This window comes from Salmo salar, chromosome ssa24 (assembly GCF_905237065.1).
Source record: "Salmo salar chromosome ssa24, Ssal_v3.1, whole genome shotgun sequence".
Classification (NCBI taxonomy): domain Eukaryota; kingdom Metazoa; phylum Chordata; class Actinopteri; order Salmoniformes; family Salmonidae; genus Salmo; species Salmo salar.
Genome location: NC_059465.1, coordinates 30,082,910 through 30,105,643, shown reverse-complemented (window position 1 = coordinate 30,105,643; position 22,734 = coordinate 30,082,910). Strand labels below are relative to the sequence as shown.

The 22,734-nt window shown below is 44.4% G+C and overlaps 1 protein-coding gene across 13 annotated transcripts in view; it reads right to left on the bottom strand.

Moving 5' to 3' along the window:
• Window positions 1-22,734, bottom strand: part of git2a (G protein-coupled receptor kinase interacting ArfGAP 2a) — a 29,820-nt gene that overhangs the window by 1,229 nt on the left and 5,857 nt on the right. For 3 of the 13 annotated variants that reach the window (XM_045706748.1, XM_045706749.1, XM_014172127.2), the window contains exons 2-21: window positions 19,426-19,559; window positions 19,197-19,309; window positions 17,791-17,896; window positions 17,613-17,699; window positions 17,168-17,298; window positions 16,917-17,011; window positions 16,638-16,683; window positions 14,611-14,616; window positions 14,473-14,524; window positions 14,263-14,335; window positions 13,907-14,004; window positions 12,510-12,621; window positions 12,232-12,371; window positions 11,960-12,109; window positions 9,009-9,281; window positions 5,558-5,644; window positions 2,000-2,082; window positions 1,583-1,774; window positions 1,073-1,198; window positions 15-78 (exon numbers count right to left, since the gene is read on the bottom strand). In XM_045706748.1, coding sequence (XP_045562704.1) covers window positions 15-78; window positions 1,073-1,198; window positions 1,583-1,774; window positions 2,000-2,082; window positions 5,558-5,644; window positions 9,009-9,281; window positions 11,960-12,109; window positions 12,232-12,371; window positions 12,510-12,621; window positions 13,907-14,004; window positions 14,263-14,335; window positions 14,473-14,524; window positions 14,611-14,616; window positions 16,638-16,683; window positions 16,917-17,011; window positions 17,168-17,298; window positions 17,613-17,699; window positions 17,791-17,896; window positions 19,197-19,309 — 2,034 coding nt within the window. In that variant the 5' untranslated portion in view covers window positions 19,426-19,559. The remainder of the gene's footprint in view (window positions 1-14; window positions 79-1,072; window positions 1,199-1,582; window positions 1,775-1,999; window positions 2,083-5,557; window positions 5,645-9,008; window positions 9,282-11,959; window positions 12,110-12,231; window positions 12,372-12,509; window positions 12,622-13,906; window positions 14,005-14,262; window positions 14,336-14,472; window positions 14,525-14,610; window positions 14,617-16,637; window positions 16,684-16,916; window positions 17,012-17,167; window positions 17,299-17,612; window positions 17,700-17,790; window positions 17,897-19,196; window positions 19,310-19,425; window positions 19,560-22,734) is intronic. The other 10 variants (XM_014172129.2, XM_045706746.1, XM_045706750.1 and 7 more) reach the window with 10 other exon arrangements.

Here is a 22,734-nt window from a genome sequence, read left to right as displayed (position 1 = left end):
TTCTGTGAGCTTACCTTAGGAAAGAGGGCAGCCATTTCCGTCACAGCCACATGTATTCTTTCGGAGCAGGGTATAAAGCTTTAATTAAGAGGAAAGCATCAGGAGGAGAGAGGTTAATAAGTCAGACTTTTCATGTCATCATTATTTAATGGAGAAAAAAAAAAAAAAAAAAATTACATTAAAATGTTTTGCAATCCCAAAACAACAATATTCAAAACAAGACAGATCTGAGTTTTTAGTCTAGGTGAAGAGGCAAAACACAATTCAACACTCACAGAGCTACATGCTGAAAAACAAACTGCAGTCCATTCTTAGTGCTTCGCTAATCTATTATGCTATTCAAAATATTGCATTCTGACACGGTCAAACTGCAGCTGCCATAATTACCGTAGCCTGTGTGCCAATCAGTTTCTGCACTGAGGAGTTGGCAAGAGAGCAGAAACAGATTGGTACCCAGGCTATAAATCATGGGTAATATAGACAGGGGTGAGGGATTAGAACTGATTGTGTGTGATGAACTATCAGCTATGACAAAACAAGAAAATAGAAAATATTATAATTGCTCATTTGGATATTACACTACAGGGCACCATTCCCTAACATAAATACATATAGAAATAATTGGATAAAGTTGATTAGCCCTCTTATCTACATTAGATGGACTACTAAAGATTCAACGGAATACCAACTAAACAAATCATTAGTACCTTGAATATCAAAAGTTTAGTTTTGAGGTAGTGGTGTTTGCACTGATGTTTGCAATGGAAGAAATGAAGAGAGTAGGTGAGTGAGATTTCTTTAGGATCAGCCTTTCACGCTAACGCCTAGCAGGCCACACATAGCAAAAGGATGGAATCAGTCATCAGAATTGGGCAACCGAGCAGGGGTAGGCAAGACCGAGAAGGTGTGTAAGAGTGAGAGGGAAGGTGTGTAAGAGTGAGAGGGAAGGTGTGTAAGAGTGAGAGAAAAGATGAGTGAGAGGGAAGGTGTGTAAGAGTGAGAGGGAAGGTGTGAGGGAGAGAGAGATGAGACACTGTGCCTGAGAGGCAAGGACAGAGGCCAGTAAAAGTACCAGGCGGCAGGATCGGGGGAGCGCAGGTTGAGGGGCTGCAGGGGAGAGGGGGCCTTCTCGGCCCAGGGCACCAGGCTGCTGAAACAGCCTAGACTGTGCCTGAGCCGGCGGACACCCTCACAAGGTCTGCTTACAGGAATAGAGGGGGAGAGACCAGAGGACCACAACACCCTCGAAATAATGACACGCGAGAGAGGACACAGGGAGGGGAGAACACAGAAAAAGACAGAGGTGAAATCATAGAGGGAATAATAAAAAAACACTAAACTGAGAAGAACACAAAATGCAGAGCTCCAGTAAACAAATCAGTGACAGCGGGGGGAACTCAATAATCTAGGAAGTGGAGGTACTTTGATGAATATACAATAGAGAAATGGTGAAGCTGTGATAATGAATTCTGTTAGACAGAAAAAGCCTAGTTTTATCTCAATAGAGATAGTTACAACATAGGAGTTATATTTCATTTGGTTTTTTTGCTGTTGAGCTCGTGACCTGCCACTTCTTCCTCACCTGTCGTGCTTGTTCTCCTGTGCAGCGCGGAGCAGATCCTGGATGTTCTTGGTGATCTGCTCGGTCTTGCGAATGACATCCTCGGTGCTGGGGAGCGCAGAGTCTGGTTCGGCTTCAAGATCATCCAGTTCAGGGATGGAGCTGCCCTCCCCAAGCCAGCCACTGCTCCTCAGCCTCCCCCTCCTGCCCACACTGCCAGGGGGGGAGAGACAGGGAAATTAAGGATGTTACTACAATCTCTGCACCCCTACATCCAGACCTAACTTTCGCCACCTGATGTGTAACACTGGAAGCAGTGGCAACTTTGAAGGGATGATTTCCAATCTGACAGTGTGACTTTGCTTTGTGTGGCTTGTATCAGTGAATTGTCTGTCCGTGCACACAGAAGTGTGTGTGTGTGTGTGTGTGTGTTCCTACCCTGAGTCCTCCAACTCAGAGTCATTGGTTGTGTTGTCATAGTCACCGTCTGACATGCTGCTCCATTTCTCCATCTTGGAGGCCTAACAGAGGGAGAGAAAGGAGAGTAAAACAAATTGTCACTGTGACAAATACCAATGAAAATGCAAGCAAGAAATGCCAATGCATCATACAAAATAGTTTCTAGCGGTATAGCATAAACCATTACATCATACCTAGGCCTAAACGTAAATAGAAACTTTGACAGAAATGTTCTTAAACAGTTTAACTAAAAACTTACAGTATAGTATGTATGGCAGTGACAAATTGAATGAACTAAAACCATGGGAAAGAAACACAAAGACAACAATGCATAAAACAAGTCAACATCGAAAGCAAAACAGAGAAGCCTTTTGAATTTCATTGCCAGGGTTAGTAAAAAGAGGTTATCCGGGGTTCAAAACTGTTTTAGTTTTTTTGCCCTCAATATGAAACTGCACCAAATTGGTAACATTTGCAAATCCAATGTCGATAGGCTACTGTAATAGAAACCACACTGGACAAATGGAATGGTTGATTGATTGGTACCATGCCAAGTTGGGATGCTAGGCTTGTCCAATGTCAATGAAAACCTTTGAACTCCTGCTAGTAAAAGATGGAGACTCGTAGACAATTTTAAAACCAACAAAGTAATAGCCTAAACCATAGCAGGGAATGAAGGGCCAAATGTAGTCCAGGAAAAGCTTCGAACACTGCCGTGCTGGCTGCACCCTTTTTAAAATGCACACTCCAAGACAGATGAAGTCAGGGATGTTTGAGGAGAGAGAAATGACTGCATATCTATCAGACAAACCACCGCCAATGAATTACATCAGAACCATGATCCATTTTTTTCCAGAGCTCCGATCCAAGACTTTCATTCAGAGTCATAACTTTTATGGAATCAAGGTTCTGATTAATTTGGGTCAAAAGCTTAAAAACTGCACTGCGTCATCGACTGAGGCGATGCTGATGCAGGTACTGATTAACAAATGTATCTGACCATTTAAAGTCAGCTGTGCTCAATACTCTATACTACGTGCTCCATCCAGCCTGGAAGCATTGTGTGCTGCGTCACAAGACTGGTGGATAATTGCTTTACTCTAGTATCAGATTGGAAGCTTGGGCGCACAGCACTGACCGTCGCGTCCATGCACATTCCTCGCTCTTTCAGCAGAGAAGAGAAACTATGTAGAAGCGGTGCGTTTCAAAGAAAAGAGCAGAGACAAACACCCAAAGGGGGACACAGGCCACATACCGTAGTTACATACCCTTTCCAGCCTAGCCCAATAGACCCGCTCAAAAAACATCCTCTTCCTGTCTGCAGGGCAAGATGCCACAGCCCACACAAACACAATACAGCAAACTGCTGAAAGTGGGATTAGCTTGTACAAGTGTTTTGTCAATTTCTTTACCACTGGGTTTGAAGTTCTGCGCATTGGTCAGTCAAAGGCCCTGTCCAGAAACAACCCCTAGCCCTTATGCACTTGTGGAAATCTGAGAGCTCCACCTTGCCCACTGATCGGTTAGATAGAATTGTTAACATATTGCTTAAACCTTCACCAGATCTCCACAAGTGTCTAGGGGGTAGGGGCTAAGGGTTGTTTGCTTCTGAACAGGTCCCACCTCTTGGTGCAGGACAGACTCCTGGATAACCGGTGAGTTTAGGTGTTACTAGAGGCGAGGGAGGGCATGCTGGATGACGTTTACTTGGCAACGGCCATGTGCTGGTTAGAGATGGAGAAAAGAGGTCATCAAGTTTAAAAGTATAGCAAAATATTGGCTTGGAAGGAATTTGCATTAGGAATGAGGAATTTGGGAAAATGTAAAAATTCTCAATAGGCTGACTTCAACTGGCAACTGGTCTCACGGAGGGTAGGCAAACCTTTGCATCGAGATGGGTGTGTGATCTTGGCACATAGTGCTGCTTCATTGAAAACCTTCTAGCTGATTGTAACAGGGACAGTGGTCATGGAGATGTATGAGTGGTTGTGGTGGATAGATAGATGGATATATATATATTTTACACACACAAAGTATGTGGACACCCCTTCAAATTAGTGGATTCTGATATTTCAGCCACACCTGTTGCTGACAGGTATATTAAAAATCGAGCACACAGCCATGTTCTCTCCATAGACAAAACATTGGCAGTAGAACAGCCTTACTGAAGAGCTCAGTGACTTTCAACGTGGCACCGTCATAGGATGCCACCTTTCCAACAAATCAGTTCGTCAAATTTCTGCTCTGCGAGAGCTGTCCCGGTCAACTATATGGGCTGTTATTGTGAAATGGAAATGTCTAGAAGCAACAACGGCTCAGCCACAAAGTTGTAGGCCACACAAGCTAACAGAATGGGAACGCAGAGTACTGAAGCGTGTAAAAATCATCTGTCTTCGGTTGCAACACTCACTACCGAGTTCCAAACTTCCTCTGGAAGCAAAATCAGCTGTTTGTCGGGAGCTTCATGAAATGGGTTTTCATGGCCGAGCAGCCGCACACAAGCCTAAGATCACCATGCACAACGCCAAGCGTTGGCTGGAGTGGTGTAAAGCCTGACGCCATTGGACTCTGGAGCAGTGGAAACGCGTTCAGTGATGAATCACGCTTCACCATCTGGCAGTCCGATAGACTAATCTGGGTTTAGCGGATGCCAGGAGAACTCTACCTACCCCAATGCATAGTGCCAACTGTAAAGTTTGGTGAAGGAGGAATAATGTTCTGGGGCTGTTTTTCATGGTTCGGGCTAGGCCCCTTAGTTCCAGTGAAGGGAAATCTTAAAGCTACAGCATACAATGACATTGTGGCAACAGTTTAGGGAAGGCTCTTTCCTGTTTCAGCATGACAATGCCCACGTGCACAAAGCGAGGTCCATACAGAAATGGTTTGTCGAGATCGGTGTGGAAGAACTTGACTGGCCTGCATAGAGCCCTGACCTCCACCCCATCGAACACCTTTGGGATGAATTGGAACGCTGACTGCGAGCCAGGCCTAATCGCCCAACATCAGTTCCCGACCTCACTAATGCTCGTGTGGCTGAATGGAAGCAAGTCCCCACAGCAATGTTCCAACATCTAGTGGAAAGCCTTCACAGAAGAGTGGAGGCTGTTATAGCAGCAAAGGGGGGACCAACTCCATATTACTGCCCATGATTTTGGAATGAGATGTTCAACAAGCAGGTGTCCACATACTTTTGGTCATGTAGTGTGGTGGTGGTGGTAGAGATACTTCACACAAGCTCTGTGAAGCACAAGAAGTAAGAATGCTCTGACTTCTGCGGAGGCGGGCATCGTAGACATCACCAGGACCCTGAAAGCCAGGTCCTGGTGACGTCCCTGGAGACATATATGAGTGGTGGTGGTGCTAGAGATATGTATGGGTGGTGAAACGATGGCAGCCCATGAGGTGGTGGCTTGGCTCATGCAATAGGACAGGTAGGGAGGAAGCAGCATATGGAGGACAAAGGGAGGGAGGGAGGACAAGGGCTCCCAATGGATTTGCTGTGTCAAGAGGCATGGACCAAGTGAGGAGGTACTTAACCCTTTGAGCACTTTCGTCCCGTGACCAGGACAGGGTGGATGGGAAGGAGGGGAGGGATGAAGAGGTCACAAAAGCACCCCTTCCCATCTAGAAAGGGGTTCAAATTATACGTAAAAAAAAATTAAAAAAAATAAGATTTGTTAGTGCTCCCAAGAACAAAGATTTCATGCAAGTAACAGTGTTTGGGAGTACTAAAATACATTTTTAATAAAAACAATCTAAGAAACCAAAATCAAAGTAAGAATGAAGAAAATAAAATGTGAACAAGAAAATGTGATGATAAACGAGACTGCATGTGACTTGAATAACTGCATTACAATCATTGCCACGTTGGATCTGGGAATACTGGACCTCATCCCATACCTAGAACATTTTAAACATCTAGACAATGAACATATTCTACCTTTGATACTGCATAGTACAAGATTGTTTCATAGCGATATTGAAAGGGGCATTCTGGGATTCGAAAAACAACAAGGCAGTCACTCCACCACTTGTTTTTGTAAACGCCTGAGGGATGGGGCTAGATAAATGCAACCATTATAAAATCCATAGACAAAAGGAAAGACCATCCATGAGATAAAAATTCTAGTTTTAACCATGTGTTGCAGCTATAGGCTACAGCAGGGGTATTCAAATATTACCCTACGAAGTCTGGAGTACTGCTGGTTTTCTGTTCTACCTAAACATTAGAATTGCACCCACCAGGTGTCCCAGGTCTAAATCAGTCCCTTATTAGAAGGGATGAATGGAAAAAGCAGTGGGACTGGCTTCGAAGGCCACATTTATAATTACATTGTTCACAAACAATGGAGGAAAACAAACTTATATTTTGGGTTCTGATAGAGTAGGATGCGAAAATTCGCTCCTACAGACAGTGATTCACGTGGCCGTGGCTTGCTATATAAAGCAGGCAGGCAGACAGGCATCAACGCATTCAATTACTATTCGATTGAATGTTAGAATGGCAAAAACGAGTGACCTAAGCGACTGAGCGTGGTATGATCGTCGGAGCCAGACGCGCCGGATCCACTATCTCAGAAACCGCCGTCCTCCTGAGCTTTTTATGCACGACAGTGCCTAGGGTTTACAGAGAATGGTCAACAAATAAAAAAACATCCAGTCGGCGGCAGTCCTGTGGGCGAAAACAGCTCGTTGACGAGAGAGATTGAAAGGAGAATGGCAAGAATCATGCAAGTTACCAGGCGGGCCACAAACCGACAAATAACCACGCAGTACAACAGTGGTGTGCAGAACGGCATCTCGGAATGCACAACTCGTTGATCCTTGTCACGGATGGGCTATTGCATCAGACGACCACACCGGGTTCCACTCCTATCAGCTAGAAACAAGAAGAAGCGGCTCCAGTGGGCACGCGATCACCAACATTTGAGGACAATTGAGGAGTGGAAAAACATTGCCTGGAATATGACCGCGCGTTCAGTTTACTTGAGTGGCAGGCACAGTCTGCACAGACCCCAAACCTCGAACCCAATAGAGCATCTCTGGGATGAGATGGAACAGGCGGTTCGCAGCTTGAATGTACCGCTGTCCAATCTGCAGTAACTGCATGATGCCATCACGTCAGCATGGACCTACATCCCTGTGGAACGTTCTAGACACCTTGTAGAATGCCCCAAAGAATTCAGGCTGTTCTGGAGGCAAAGGGGGGTTCGACCTGGTACTAGATGGGTGTACCTAAAATCGTCCGGTGAGTGGAGATCTACCAATCCTGGAATGCCTCTCGAAATACCAGAACAGTTTAGTTCAATTACAAAAACACCAAATTCCTTTTGTTTAAAAATGAATTCATATACACCAGGATTTAGAACCATAAATTATGTTGTTAGTTCAAGGGTTCAAACTTTTTTTTGCCCACCTATCCCATTTCAATATAAATAAAGTGTGAAAATGTGAGATTCTTTTTTTAAATTTTTTTATTGGGGGTATGACAATCTATTGCAAATCAGTCTGACACTATTTTTGACAGTATCTCAAGCTGAAGTTTTGAAGAGACTGAAATGCATCAGAAAGGTAGTTCAGAAGATCATTAGGTAATGATTTTTTATGATCTTCTGTGTAGAAAAGAACACCATCATTGATGACGTTCTTCTCCCCCCGTCTGTTTTAGTGCTTGGTCTTGTGCACTTGTTTTAATATAGATTGTGGGCATCGTAGAGGGAAACAGAAGACACACAGTTTTATCTTTCAGTGACAGGGTCATCATATTTTGTAGCTTAAACAGTTCAAAAGGTAGAGCCATATTTGTAGGAAGAAAACAGATACCGCTCTGTTTATTACAACCACATCTAGTGACTACTGGAGGTTACTGATGTAAACCCGGTTCTATCACCCAAGCGTGAGGTTTCTCTCACGACCACATTTCCAAATCACCACATGGGGTCACAAGCCAAGTTTTGGAAATTCTGTGTTAGTTAGTCATGGAGATATAAATAAATAAATAAATAAAACTTTTTTAAATTTTTTATGGGATGTTAATGTTTAATGCTTATTTGAAATGACATACAAACCTTCCAAATATTTCAGATTCAAATTAAAATAACAAGTGTGATTCTGACATCTTTCATATTGTCTGAGACAATATTTGAACAGAGTACTCCAAGGGCCCTGTTCGAATACCTTAAAATGCACCCATCACAGATCTAACACAGTAAGATGCTGAAAGCAATTCAGTGGAAATGTTTTCACATATCTACTCACCTATAGATCTGTGATTATCTTAAAGGGATAGTTCACCCAAATGACAAAATTATACATTAGTTTCCTTACCCTGTAAGCAGTCTATGGACAAGGTATGACAGCAATCCATGCCTTGTTTTGATTTGTTATGGTACCAAAATTAGCATTTATTTTGCACCATGTTCAAATCTATGAGCTTCACAATCAATTTTAGATTATTTCGGATTATATGGACATGTTGAATAGGATTTGTGCCACAAATGCTAACACATTAGCATTTGGAAACAGTGCAAGGGAAACTAAACCAAAGCATGGATTGCGGTCATACGTTGTCCATAGACTGCTTACAGGGTAAGAAAACCAATATGTAATTTTGGTGAACTATCCCTTTAAGGAAGGGAGAAGAGAGATGCATTCTAAAAGGTCTTGGAACACGGCCCAGGAAACACTGTGGAAACCAACAGTCCAGAGAAGAATCCTATGAGACTAGCTGCCTGTGACCTGTGTGCTTGGCATTGTATTGGCTGATTATCACTATCAGGTTCAAGGTGCCAAATAACAGCTACCAGCAAACACTACAGTACACCAAAGAAAAACAGAACAAAATATATTAAAAGCAGAAAGGAAAACGGAAGAGATTTAAAAAAAGACTGTAGGAAAAGATAGAAGGAGAAATGGTTGAGGAGACTACAAGAAGATGGAGATGGGAGAGCGAATGGCAAAGGAGGCTGGCTGCGGGATATTTACTTACATGAGGTGGGAGGAAGGGTTGCAGGGTGGGGATACCCTCCTCTGGGTAGGGGGTCTCCCCCTTGGGGAGGTAGGGCTTCAGGCCCGAGCCAGTTTCATAAATAGACATGGACATGGGCCGGCTGGCCCGCGCTGACTGCCGGCGCTTCATGGCCGAGGGGCTGGAGGAAGGAGGGTCAGTGTACTCTGACCCGCTGCTGATGGGGACCTGATAGATATGGGTGGTTGGGCCCTGTCGCTTGAGAGACGTGTTCTCGCTTTGCAGAGAATGCAGCTGGAAGAGACGGGTCAGCAAATACACTAAAAGGGCGCTTTTCTTATCAGCAAGCAAGGTGTTTAAGTTTTCTAGCTTTAACGCATGCTTTATTCTCCACGGGGCGAATCCTAACTTTCACTTGTCATGAATTGATGTCAATGGGAGACTAAGTGAAAGTTAGGATTTGCCCCCATTTCTCTACTTCTAATGGTTGACTTCCGGTGTTGGGAACCGTCAGCATCAATCTGTACTAAGCTAAGCCCAATGTTATAGGCTACTACTTATGTCTTTATAACATGCTAATTAACATGGTTAATCTTCTTGTTAATCATGTCCCCCCTGGTGTTACTCATGCTGGGCATTTGAAAAACTCCACTCAAATCACAGCAAGACGTAAGAGAAAGCAGAAAGGGCAGCAGGCAAGCCAGAGAGTTCAGATAGTTCCTGTCTCTGTCTGAGATGATTAATAGATAAGATATGAGTACCAAAGGACAAAGATTGTGTGCCAGGGATGCCCAGGCAGTGGCAGAGAGGCATCCAGAAAATACAAAGACCCTTTTAGATCTTGATAGTCAAAGAGGAAGAGATATGCCCCCATCAGTGTTCTCCATCTTGTGCAATTGCATTATCTGGTTCATAGAGTTGGAAAGAGGGCACACCCCCACTTTTCCATTATTGCTCCTGTGACAGCACGAGGAGCACCATTGACTGGTTGATTCTGAATGGTCAGATAGCTAGCAACAGTGACAAGAATTTGCCTTGTGGGGAAATGTAGGTGTCTCATTTCAGCTTGTATCTGGTTAGTGATACCATGTCTTGCTTTGAGGTGTTTTGACTGAGATCATGGCTATGCTAATATGGATATAATTCGCTAGCTAGCTAACCAACAACTGTAACAATGCATTTGCGAGACAACAAGTGCTGATTGTGCAAATGTATTTATGTTTTCAATAAACATTTGGAGACTAAATATAGTTTACATGTTGTCAACAGTCTAAGCCAACCCCATCTGTTTTGCCCCATAGTTGCACACCCGTGGGTATTGTTGCTAAACAACCAACCCGTCTACAATGGGCTCTCAATTTTAAAGTAGTACATTTCTTCTACTTCTATTAGTTAACTAGTGGTTCATAAACAAAATGAAGAGATGCATACCGCTACCTTCCGTGCTGGAGTTTATATAGTCTGAACGGGCATAAGCCCAAGTTTGGTGATTTACTGCCACCTGCCGTGCTGGAATGTTTTCTCAGGAGTAAAATTCATTGGCTGATCCCTCCTACTGACCTGGATGGAATTCTGTGATCCATTTGAACCCATAGGAAGTCCCACCCAGTTGACTAGTTTAAAACAGTGTAAGCCCTAAATGACACTGCCCATTCCAAAACAGGCTTTTGCAAGTGTGCGCTCTATCCAACTCTATGGTCTGGTTGAAATCTAATGCAGGGTGAAGTGTGCCATTTCATTCATAGAGGGCAAGGGGGAAGTTCTCTGACAGCTAAGACAGAGTATCCAATCAGTTTAAACAATGCCAGCCCACATAGCTAAATCACATACTGTACACATCCACCACTGAGGAATACCAGTTTGGCTTGTACTGTTTGTCCCATAGAACAATAGTATTCACGACCCAGGGTAAAGGGGTTCAAAGCTACAATCCGGAGCCTGTATGGCTGCTGTGGCTACAAAAACAGGCTATTCAAAACAGCTCACTACCTTGTAAAGGCATTCCCCATATTTCTATGGTTTCTCAAAATCGGTCCTTTATAGGCCGTTTGTCACACCATCTATGCTTTTTAGGTCGACAGGCGGCTGTTGATTGGAGGAAATTATAGTTTGGTCTATTCCAAATCAAGTGGTGGGGCTGCTGTTGAGCTGAAACAAACTCCGGATTGTGGGATTTAGTATGATACATTATTGGGGTCATAGAGGTAGGGAAGACTCCAGGTTAGAGCAAAACATTCTGTTAACACCAGCTATGGAGCTGAACTCTGGAAGTGACTGTACTCCTGGGCTGTAAATAATATTTACCACAACAGAGGACCAATGGGACCTTTTCGTTTGACAAGGCAAATGCTGCACCCGTGTAAAAGTAAGACCTGTGTTATCTCACACCTTCAAGTGGACAATTCTGATGAGCGAACATTAAAAAAGTGTAAAAAAAAAAATCCTTATTAAAGATGACCGATGCTATGCTTCCTATGTTAGTCACTGTGGAAACAACGAGGGGATGGAAACTCACAGTGCGAGTGATGTCATGCTGATTACTTGAGCATGCCTGTTAGTCATACCATATGAAATAACACAGCTTTTACTGTATCATACACTGTATACAGGGGAGGAGGGATATGGTTTTCCACAATGCAGTGGAGCAATAATGCATCTCTTTAACACAAGTTAAAAAAAATAAGAATAATATGTCAAGCTATAGAAGCCATTGTCTGAACATGGACTGAAACATGCTGTCCCAAACGGTGGAGCAAGAGGGAGAGTCTTGCCTTGCAGGAGAACCTCCCCAGCAGTCTGGTGGTTACTGGTTAAGACCCTCATTACAACGCCAGTGTGTGAGGGGAGGGACCAGAGCTCGGCTGACCAACCACAGTGCTGCCCCGAGTCCAGCCCTCCATCTCATCAGCCAAGAGGCGGACGGACCGGTGGTGTTAGTGATCTGATTGGTGGATCTCTGCAGTGGGTGGTACCTTTTTCTGCATCAGTCGCAGTTCGCTGCTTAAGTTGCTGTTGACCTTCATCAGCTGCTTGATCTTGGCCTCCGAGGCAGACAGGGCGTGCTTCACCTCCAGGAACTCCTGCACTGTGACAGGCCCGTCTGACAGGTCCGAGTCCAGACTCTGTAGAGGAAAAAGTCAGCGATTGAAAAGCCAGACTGGAGGTGCTCATTTTCAGTACTACATACAGTCCTGTACTTGAAATCCTTTACTTGGTTTGCGTGCAACGCCATCACGTCAGTTACCTTGGTCCGGTCCTTGCCCAAGGGTGGCTCCTGATCAGTGTCCTCGTCAGAGGCCACGCTGTCGTAGTCCGGCTGGTCATTGTCCAGACCCTCACTGCCGCGCCGGATGCTCACGCTTTTTAGGATAAGTTCAACGTTTTCTGTAACCACAAAGAAGCAAATGAGAAAAATAAAATAAAAATGGGGCACCTTTCTCATTTTGTCAAAACAACACAATTTTGATTGCATGTGTGTGTGAGAGAGAGAGGTAGTAGATCCATTATCGTCCATTACTCTACCTTTGGGACTCGTCGTAGAGTTCCCCAGCTGTCGACGCTTCGCGTCACTTAATATGTCGATGACAAGGGTTGCAAATTCATGTGCATTGAATCTCGCAAGTTTTTGCCGTCCCTAGAGAGAGAAATATTATACATAATGTATCCTTTCCTATTGCATCTGATGACATTTCCTGATTTTTTATTTATTTATTATTTGTTTACTTGTTTGACATCTTACTGCATTGTTAGGACCTAGTAACATAAGCATTTTGCTGCACCCACTAGAACGTCTGCTAAACGGTGTACGCGACCAATAAACGTTCATTTGAAACTGAGAGAACCGGTCATGTTTAAAGGGAGGGAGAAAAACAGAGGGGGAGAATATACAGTTGATACAAAAGTATCTATATCCACAGTAAAACGAGTCCTATATCGACATAACCTGAAAGGCAGCTCAGTAAGGAAGAAGCCACTGCTCCAAAACCGCCATAAAAAAGCCAGACCATGGTTTGCAACTGCACATGCGGACAAAGATCGTACTTTTTGGAGAAATGTCCTCTGGTCTGATGAAACAAAAATAGAACCGTTTGGCCATAATGACCATCGTTATGTTTGGAGGAAAAAGAGGAAGGCTTGCAAGCCAAAGAACACCATCCCAACCGTGAAACACGGGGGTGGCAGAATCATGTTGTGGGAGTGCTTTGCTGCACTTCAATAGATAAAATAGATAGAATCATGAGGGAGGAAAATTATGTGGATATATTATGGCAACATCTCAAGACATCAGTCAGGAAGTTAAAGCTTGGTCGCAAATGGGTCTTCCAAATGGACAATGACCCCAAGCATACTTCCAAAGTTGTGGCAAAATGGCTTCAGGACAACAAAGTCAAGGTATTGGAGTGGCCATCACAAAGCTCTGATCTCAATCCTATAGAAAATGTGTGGGCAGAACTGAAAAAGAGTGTGCGAGCAAGGAGGCCTACAAACCTGACTCAGTTACACCAGCTCTGTCAGGAGGAATGGGCCAAAATTCACCCAAATTATTGTGGGAAGCTTGTGGAAGACTACCCGAAACATTTGACCCAAGTTAAACAATTTAAAGGCAATGCTACCAAATAGTAATTTAATGTATGTAAACTTCTGACCAACTGGGAATGTGATGAAAGAAAAAAAGCTGAAAGAAATCCTTCTCTCTTCAATTATTCTGACATTTCACATTCTTAAAATAAACTGGTGATCCTAACTGACCTAAGACAGGGAATTTTTAATAGGATTAAATGTCAGGAATTGTGAAAAACTGAGTTTAAATGTATTTGGCTAAGGTGCATGTAAACTTCTGACTTCAACTGTATGTAACTAAAGCTATATCAAAGCTCAAAGTACTCGGGAGGGTGGTATACTGTATGCAGCAGGCTTGCCTGGTTTCGTGTTGATGAGTACTCGGGGTTCACAGGAAGGAAAGGCACCACGGTGGTGTCTGTCACCAGCGTGCTGTGGTTCTGTGTCGCCAGCCATACTGTGCAGAACATAGGAGTGTTGCATCAGGGCCATGTTCATTAGGAAACGCAAACAGAAAACTTTTTGCAACAGAAAACAAAAATGCGTGTTTCTTATTGGATAAGTCAAGGTAGTCCCTCCCAGTTTCAGTTGGTTTTCTTCAGTTTGGTGCCTAATGAACACCATCAAGATGTTTAACTGGACATGGTGGACTAAATGCTAAGAAACATGCACTGATGTTACTCCACATCACTGTCGGTCCCTCAGTGTGTCTTACCTGCATCCGTCTCCCGTCTGTCCACCTCGTCATACACGTCCATCGCCAGCTCCTCAAACAAATGATTACTGAGCTGAAATTAAATTTGTGATATGTGAGAAATCAAACCAGAACTAGTTCCATGATATGCTTTGGTTACATTACATGCGTCTCTATGCATTATGTACAGTATGATATTACAATCAAAACCTGAATGACTAGAACACTTACAGACTGGAGTTTCTTCTTTGCTGCCTTTGCCAGTTCTGATAAATCTAAACTGCTATAGATGGAAAAAATAAATCTGCTTAGCCTCTGATTCAGAATGGGTGGGAAAATGGTCAAACCTCATTATGATCAAATACTTACATGTTCCTTATCCATCAAAAGAGAGCAATACAAAAAGAGAACATGCTTCATTTGAATTCAAATGCCAGAACTATGCTATAATAAGACCAGAAATGTAGATTTTGCTCAGATATGCATTATTATAACAATGATTTTGTTGTTTTTAACTATGCAACAACTGCTTTGGCCTATTTCCTCTCATGCTTGTTACAAAAAGCCACAGAACATGTCCTGGCAGGCACAAGAGTTGCATTGCACGGTCAAAGAAACAGCTTATGGTTTCTTAATTATACACTGCTCAAAAAAAATAAAGGGAACACTAAAATAACACATCCTAGATCTGAATGAAAGAAAATCTTATTAAATACTTTTTTCTTTACATAGTTGAATGTGCTGACAACAAAATCACAAAAATAATCAATGGAAATCCAATTTATCAACCCATGGAGGTCTGGATTTGGAGTCACACTCAAAATTAAAGTGGAAAACCACACTACAGGCTGATCCAACTTTGATGTAATGTCCTTAAAACAAGTCAAAATGAGGCTCAGTAGTGTGTGTGGCCTCCACGTGCCTGTATGACCTCCCTACAACGCCTGGGCATGCTCCTGATGAGGTGGCGGATGGTCTCCTGAGGGATCTCCTCCCAGACCTGGACTAAAGCATCCGCCAACTCCTGGACAGTCTGTGGTGCAACATGGCGTTGGTGGATGGAGCGAGACATGATGTCCCAGATGTGCTCAATTGGATTCAGGTCTGGGGAACGGGCGGGCCAGTCCATAGCATCAATGCCTTCCTCTTGCAGGAACTGCTGACACACTCCAGCCACATGAGGTCTAGCATTGTCTTGCATTAGGAGGAACCCAGGGCCAACCGCACCAGCATATGGTCTCACAAGGGGTCTGAGGATCTCATCTCGGTACCTAATGGCAGTCAGGCTACCTCTGGCGAGCACATGGAGGGCTGTGCGGCCCCCCAAAGAAATGCCACCCCACACCATGACTGACCCACCGCCAAACCGGTCATGCTGGAGGATGTTGCAGGCAGCAGAACGTTCTCCACGGCGTCTCCAGACTCTGTCACATGTGCTCAGTGTGAACCTGCTTTCATCTGTGAAGAGCACAGGGCGCCATTGGCGAATTTGCCAATCTTGGTGTTCTCTGGCAAATGCCAAACGTCCTGCACGGTGTTGGGCTGTAAGCACAACCCCCACCTGTGGACGTCGGGCCCTCATTTCACCCTCATGGAGTCTGTTTCTGACCGTTTGAGCAGACACATGCACATTTGTGGCCTGCTGGAGGTCATTTTGCAGGGCTCTGGCAGTGCTCCTCCTGCTCCTCCTTGCACAAAGGCGGAGGTAGCGGTCCTGCTGCTGGGTGGTTGCCCTCCTACACGTCTCCTGATGTACTGGCCTGTCTCCTGGTAGCGCCTCCATGCTCTGGACACTACGCTGACAGACACAGCAAACCTTCTTGCCACAGCTCGCAATGATGTGCCATCCTGGATGAGCTGCACTACCTGAGCCACTTGTGTGGGTTGTAGACTCCGTCTCATGCTACCACTAGAGTGAAAGCACCGCCAGCATTCAAAAGTGACCAAAACATCAGCCAGGAAGCATAGGAACTGAGAAGTGGTCTGTGGTCCCCACCTGCAGAACCCCTCCTTTATTGGGGGTGTCTTGCTAATTGCCTATAATTTCCACCTGTTGTCTATTCCATTTGCACAACAGCATGTGAAATGTATTGTCAATCAGTGTTGCTTCCTAAGTGGACAGTTTGATTTCACAGAAGTGTGATTGACTTGGAGTTACATTGTGTTGTTTAAGTGTTCCCTTTATTTTTTTGAGCAGTATATATCTTTTTTTTTCTAAGCACGATCCCCATAAAGTGATATTTCATTAGTCTGGTCCCAGATCTGTTTAAGCGTTTTTTGACAAATGCTCTGGTTGTCATTTGGCATGACAACAAATATAGGGGTTGGCTGTACAGCACAAACAGTCTGGGACCAGAATAGTATATTACGCATTGACCTACACAATGCTTCCTTACCTGTCGGCCATCTGTGGGACGATGAAGTGTTGGCCATTTTTATGATCTGAAAGCAAGCACGGACATAATATGGATTGTTGTGATTAGAACTCATGGGAGTTACCGTATGTGATGTTGAGTAATCCCTGAAACTAGGCTGCAAACATTGAGTGCGTGTTGATTTAGCAGGCAAAAACAATGTTTCAGAACTATGTTTCAACTGCAGCTGACAGAGGTTCAGAAAAATGGACACAAGGCTTGCAGTCTAGTTTGAGAAGGCGAAGGACTCTCGTCACTTACCAGGCTTTCTCCCACAGAGATAGAAAGCCAGTCTGTCAGTAAGTTCATACTGAATCTCCACCAGCCTATCAGCCAGGTCAAGGTAGCCAGCTTGCCTGAGAAACACACAAGATAAACCAGTTATGCCTCTTCTTGCCCATAACAGCCAGCCTGGTAGCAAAGCCACACTTTTTTTAATTTATGACTTGGATAAAATAAGTTTAATATTCTGAATTGTGAACTATCCCTTTAAAGGCTGGATGCTGCAGTACCTTGCATAGTCAATGGGAGTCTTGGCGCTGGTGTCGGGGGCGCCGGGGTCGGCCCCGTAGACTGTCAGCAGCTCGGCCTGAAACACCTGGCCTGCCTTGGCAGCCACATGCAGCGGCGTATTCCCTTTTTCCTGAAGGAAAGGTAAGACACCACCCATACGTGAACAATTAAAACTAGGAAGAAAGAAAGACTTCAACACATAGATAGGGTGTGAGAAAGGGTAAGGGTCTGTTCACACTGCTTGTGGCATAAACACTACGCCACACTAAAAGGCTTCCTTTTTGGAATGTTTTTTTTTCCACGAGCAGTGTTCTATTAAGTTGCTCTTGTACCTGTGAGCAAAACAGTAATTCTGGTAGTATAAATGTAGTATTAACATGCTGTTAAGGATATGTTTTGAAGCTGGATAGGGGAGAAATTAGATGAGTGATCAGAGAGTCTTACTGGGTGAAAGAAGTTGGCCTGGGCTCCCAGAGAGAGCAACCTCAGACATGTCTCCAGGTTACCAGTTCGGACACTGGAGTGAAGTTGCTGAGAGAAAATAAAATCAACATCTATTAGTAAAATATTGCTAATTCAAGCCGAATAAACCTTCATTTGCACAGCGTGGCTGAGATCTCACCTTGCTTAAGTCCTTGGCAGTGAAGCTGTCGTCATCTCGACAAGGCATCCGGTGGACAAAAGCTAGCATTTGGTATTTGGCCTTTATGAACTCTGTCTTATTTGGGCTATGGGGATGACAAAAAAGAAGAGGGGTAAACAGCAGAGAAATGGAGTAAAGAGCCTCGTGGGAGGATATCCAGCACTTCAATTTCAAGCAACACTCACTCTTAGGTTCCCAATACCCTTGTCAAGCTATCGTGCTGACCCAAACCAGCACTTTGGTGAAGGTGTAACCAGGTCAATGCAGTTTTGCATGGTTCGTATCAGCTCAGTAGTGTGAAAAAGGTTCTAGTGCAACTGGGCTAAATGTCCCTCCTTCATTTGTGAACAAGAGTACACTCCTGGCTCACTAGGCAGCCATCAAACACTCCTGGCTCACTAGGCAGCCATCACACACTCCTGGCTCACTAGGCAGCCATCAAACACTCCTGGCTCACTAGGCAGCCATCAAACACTCCTGGCTCACTAGGCAGCCATCAAACACACCTGGCTCACTAGGCAGCCATCAAACACACCTGGCTCACTAGGCAGCCATCAAACACTCCTGGCTCACTAGGCAGCCATCAAACACACCTGGCTCACTAGGCAGCCATCAAACACACCTGGCTCACTAGGCAGCCATCAAACACTCCTGACTCACTAGGCAGCCATCAAACACTCCTGGCTCACTAGGCAGCCATCAAACACACCTGGCTCACTAGGCAGCCATCAAACACTCCTGGCTCACTAGGCAGCCATCAAACACTCCTGGCTCACTAGGCAGCCATCACACACTCCTGGCTCACTAGGCAGCCATCACACACTCCTGACTCACTAGGCAGCCATCAAACACTCCTGGCTCACTAGGCAGCCATCAAACACTCCTGGCTCACTAGGCAGCCATCAAACACTCCTGGCTCACTAGGCAGCCATCACACACTCCTGACTCACTAGGCAGCCATCACACACTCCTGACTCACTAGGCAGCCATCACACACTCCTGACTCACTAGGCAGCCATCAAACACTCCTGACTCACTAGGCAGCCATCAAACACTCCTGGCTCACTAGGCAGCCATCAAACACTCCTGGCTCACTAGGCAGCCATCAAACACTCCTGGCTCACTAGGCAGCCATCAAACACTCCTGGCTCACTAGGCAGCCATCAAACACTCCTGGCTCACTAGGCAGCCATCAAACACTCCTGGCTCACTAGGCAGCCATCAAACACTCCTGGCTCACTAGGCAGCCATCAAACACTCCTGGCTCACTAGGCAGCCATCACACACTCCTGGCTCACTAGGCAGCCATCAAACACTCCTGGCTCACTAGGCAGCCATCAAACACTCATGGCTCACTAGGCAGCCATCAAACACTCATGACTCACTGTACTTTGTCCTGAGGGTTGGCCTTGCGTTTCCCACTCATCACCGACGCTGGGTCCAGTAGAGAGTGTTCCCATATCGAATTTGCACTGTTGTTGTATAACATCTGAACCATCTGATTAAAAGAAAGATATGATCAATTAAATGAAACATACCGACAGCCTGTTCTATTACAAAAGCAGAAAAGGGGATAGCTTTGACCACAGTAAAGGTGTGTGTGTGGGATCTTACCTGTAGCTGTGTAGGAGCCCATGGTGTGTGAGTCAGGTGACGCACTTGGGAGCTGTGTCTGCCCAGACTCCGATGAACACTACAGCACTCGTCGCAGATCAACACACCCCTGTTCACAGAGGCCCAGCGAGGCTCTAAGCACAAAGGAAACAAATACATACCTACAGTAAATACATACCTACAGTAAATACATACATACATCTGAATATTTCACCACTCAATTGCAAAGCCTCATTTGGCTTTTGTTGATTAATTTGTAATACCATGTAGTTGAATACACTGAGAAGGACCTGTGGGGGTAAATGCACTGACACAGTGTCTGATTCTCATCCTAGCCTACAGCTTAATGATCACTCATTACAACAACTGCCACTTTTCATATCATCTAGAGTCTACATCAGCAGTCACTGTTTGAAATCAATCATCAGGCCAACACTTACACGGCTTTCCTTGGTTACTGGCACCTTCCTCATGACTGGGCCTTTCCACTGCTCCTCACATTCATTATTTAAATCTCTGGCATGCTGCCTTTGGCAGCCAGGCCACTTCACTTCTCACTCAGCTGCAAACTCACTCTGGCCCCAGCCTCTCCATTCTGGTGGCATCCCAGTTGGGCTACACTGACAAGACAGCCGACCCAGATACACCCTTGGAATCTATATGCCTGAACTGATCCTGCCTGAACTGATCCTGCCTGTAGATAAAGGAAACCCTATTGAGGCTAACATGGAGACAACCTCAGGGCACATTACTCTGATAGCACTAACTTCTATTGACAGACTTTTTTCAAAGCTGTCACATAATTACAATGCAAGTCATATAAGAAACAGCAAATAGCTCCTATAGGCTAAACTGTCCGTTTAGGTAGTGAAGTCATGCAGAGCGCAAAGTGGAAGTTGAACCACACATTTCCTCTTTCACTAGCTAACTTCCATCTAAACAACCACAAAATATGTGCACATTACAGGATTGTGCACTCCACCGAGCAACGTCTTGGGATGGTAGTCTCCTTCTAGGCTCATGATGGAGGTGAGCATGAGAGATTCATCATATATCACACAGACCTTCAAAGAGAACCGCTAACTGCAGGGAGAACTGAAACTTATCTGAACTTGCACACCGTGCTGCTGGTAAATTAACAGCAAACACCCAGAGAGAGGGAGGGACAGGCCTACTGAGACAGACTGTATACAAACCATGGAGCAAGACATCACTCACTTTCAGTCTCTTCAAAACACAAGAATGTCAGTATTAAGGGATGTTAGATTTCTGTATTTTCAGCAGCAGTCTCTTCGCTAGTTTAATTTCAAGGTGTGACGCAAATGACTCCAAAACATAGGCTAATCTGGACCCACTTTGTCAATTGAAACCAACAGACCAGCTCTTAAGGCAGGGGGCAACAGATGTACCATGAGGACTGCCTTAATGCCCCCGACCTGCATTCTCCTCACCATGTGACCTGATAAGCACAAGGAGAGAAGTGATCTGCTGATCATTATCTCCAGTCAGAGAATGCTCTGTTTTCAACAACTGAGCCCTGGAGTCAGAACTAAATAGGCTGTGTTTTCTTCTAAACCCCCGTTTATAATGTTTCAGTTGGTTGAGACTTGAGTAGATGTTCACGCCTCCTGGGTAACTTGCTCTTTCACTTCAAAATAGATATATGCAGAACCTTCAGTCAAGAATTGTGGCAAGTACTGCAATGAATGTCTAAATACAGTATCGGTGTCGACAGTGTGTTAGCTTAAACACTTTGTGGCGTATCATTGAGATGCATGCTGCTAGCTCATGTTACTGACCAACTTACAATTACTTACTCACTATTAACGGGAGCGTCTTAACATCTAAAATGACTACATTTCACTGACAAACTTACCAACATATAGGTTGACTGACAAACAAAATTGCAACTCATAAACAGAGAAGCAAATTGCAAAACTGGTCGACTGGGTGACTGCCACTCTGAAACGATGAGTGGCAGTGGGGTTGTGACGTCTCTCTGGCGACAGCTGAAATGTGTGGTGTGTGTGTGTTGGGGCTGCAGACCAGTCAGGCTCCTGCACCTGGTGTACCGTTCTGCGTCTCTTCCTCTTCCTGCCCATATGAGAGCTGGGTGCTGAGAAGCCCACTCTTTCGTCAACAAGTGTAAAGTGCTGCTAAATTAAAACGCACGTCTGTACCCGCTAAAAATATTCAGACCCCAACAACAACTGGTAACAGCCCCACAGACGGGCAGTCCAGGCCAACTGGTGTCAGGAGGGAGGGACTTTGACACATTTTTAGTAGGACTGTCAGGGAATGGGATATAGGAATATGCTGAAATGGATATAATGAAGTGCAATGAGTGGTAAGATACATTGGGTATGGGCTAGCCTACTTCAGAATGGCTCTAGGCCACTACAGGGCAATTCCACGATAAGAGAATGATACTTAGACTCCGATTTTTCACTTTAAAAATGTGTGTCAAACAAAAATCAATGATTGCAAAGTTAAACAAACCATACAACTTTATGCACAAGGAGAACTTTGAACAATTTCAACTAAACATTTGACAAAAACAGATTTCCTTGAAGAACAGTGTAGGTACACGGTCTCAGCGTAATTCTGTTGCTGTAGAATTTAACCATCATCCCCAAGTTGAATTGCTAGAGAGAGCCGGCTGGAGGACGAGATTACGTACAGCTAGGCCTACTTATTGTCACAATAATTAGGCTAGGCCTATTTACTAAGTAGGCTTTTCAATATTATTCTAACCAAGCAGCGTTCCTCTTTAACTTGGCACATTAACAACTGACAAAATGACAATAAAAAGCCCCACCTACCACTGTTTGAGAAACATTTCAGGAAAAAGTGCACATGCTTTAAGCCTTAACGGATTTAAAACTCCCTCCCTATGTACTGATAGAAGAACTTAAATCAGCAGTGGAGGAAGAGGCACAATAAAGATGTGGAACATTTTATACAAAGTCAAATACAATAGCCACAATTCTCACTGCATCCTCAGCAACTAGTCAATTCAGTCAACATCCTGTTTTTCTTCCTACACTAACTGGACAACATCATTCCAGTACGAAACGGACTAAACATTATCCAAAACGGCCCTCACGAAGCAGCATTGAAGCCATTAGACTCTCTCACAGAGAAACAGCATGGTACATGTTTTCTACCCATTTCGGGTGAGCTCTGAGGGTGTTTTCACATATAGTCCTCCAAAAGAACAGATCTCAGTCTTTTTTAAAAGAGAACTCTGGAGTAAAAAAAAAAATAAGCAAAATAACTTAGTTATCTTTGTATTCACACTGCCCTTGC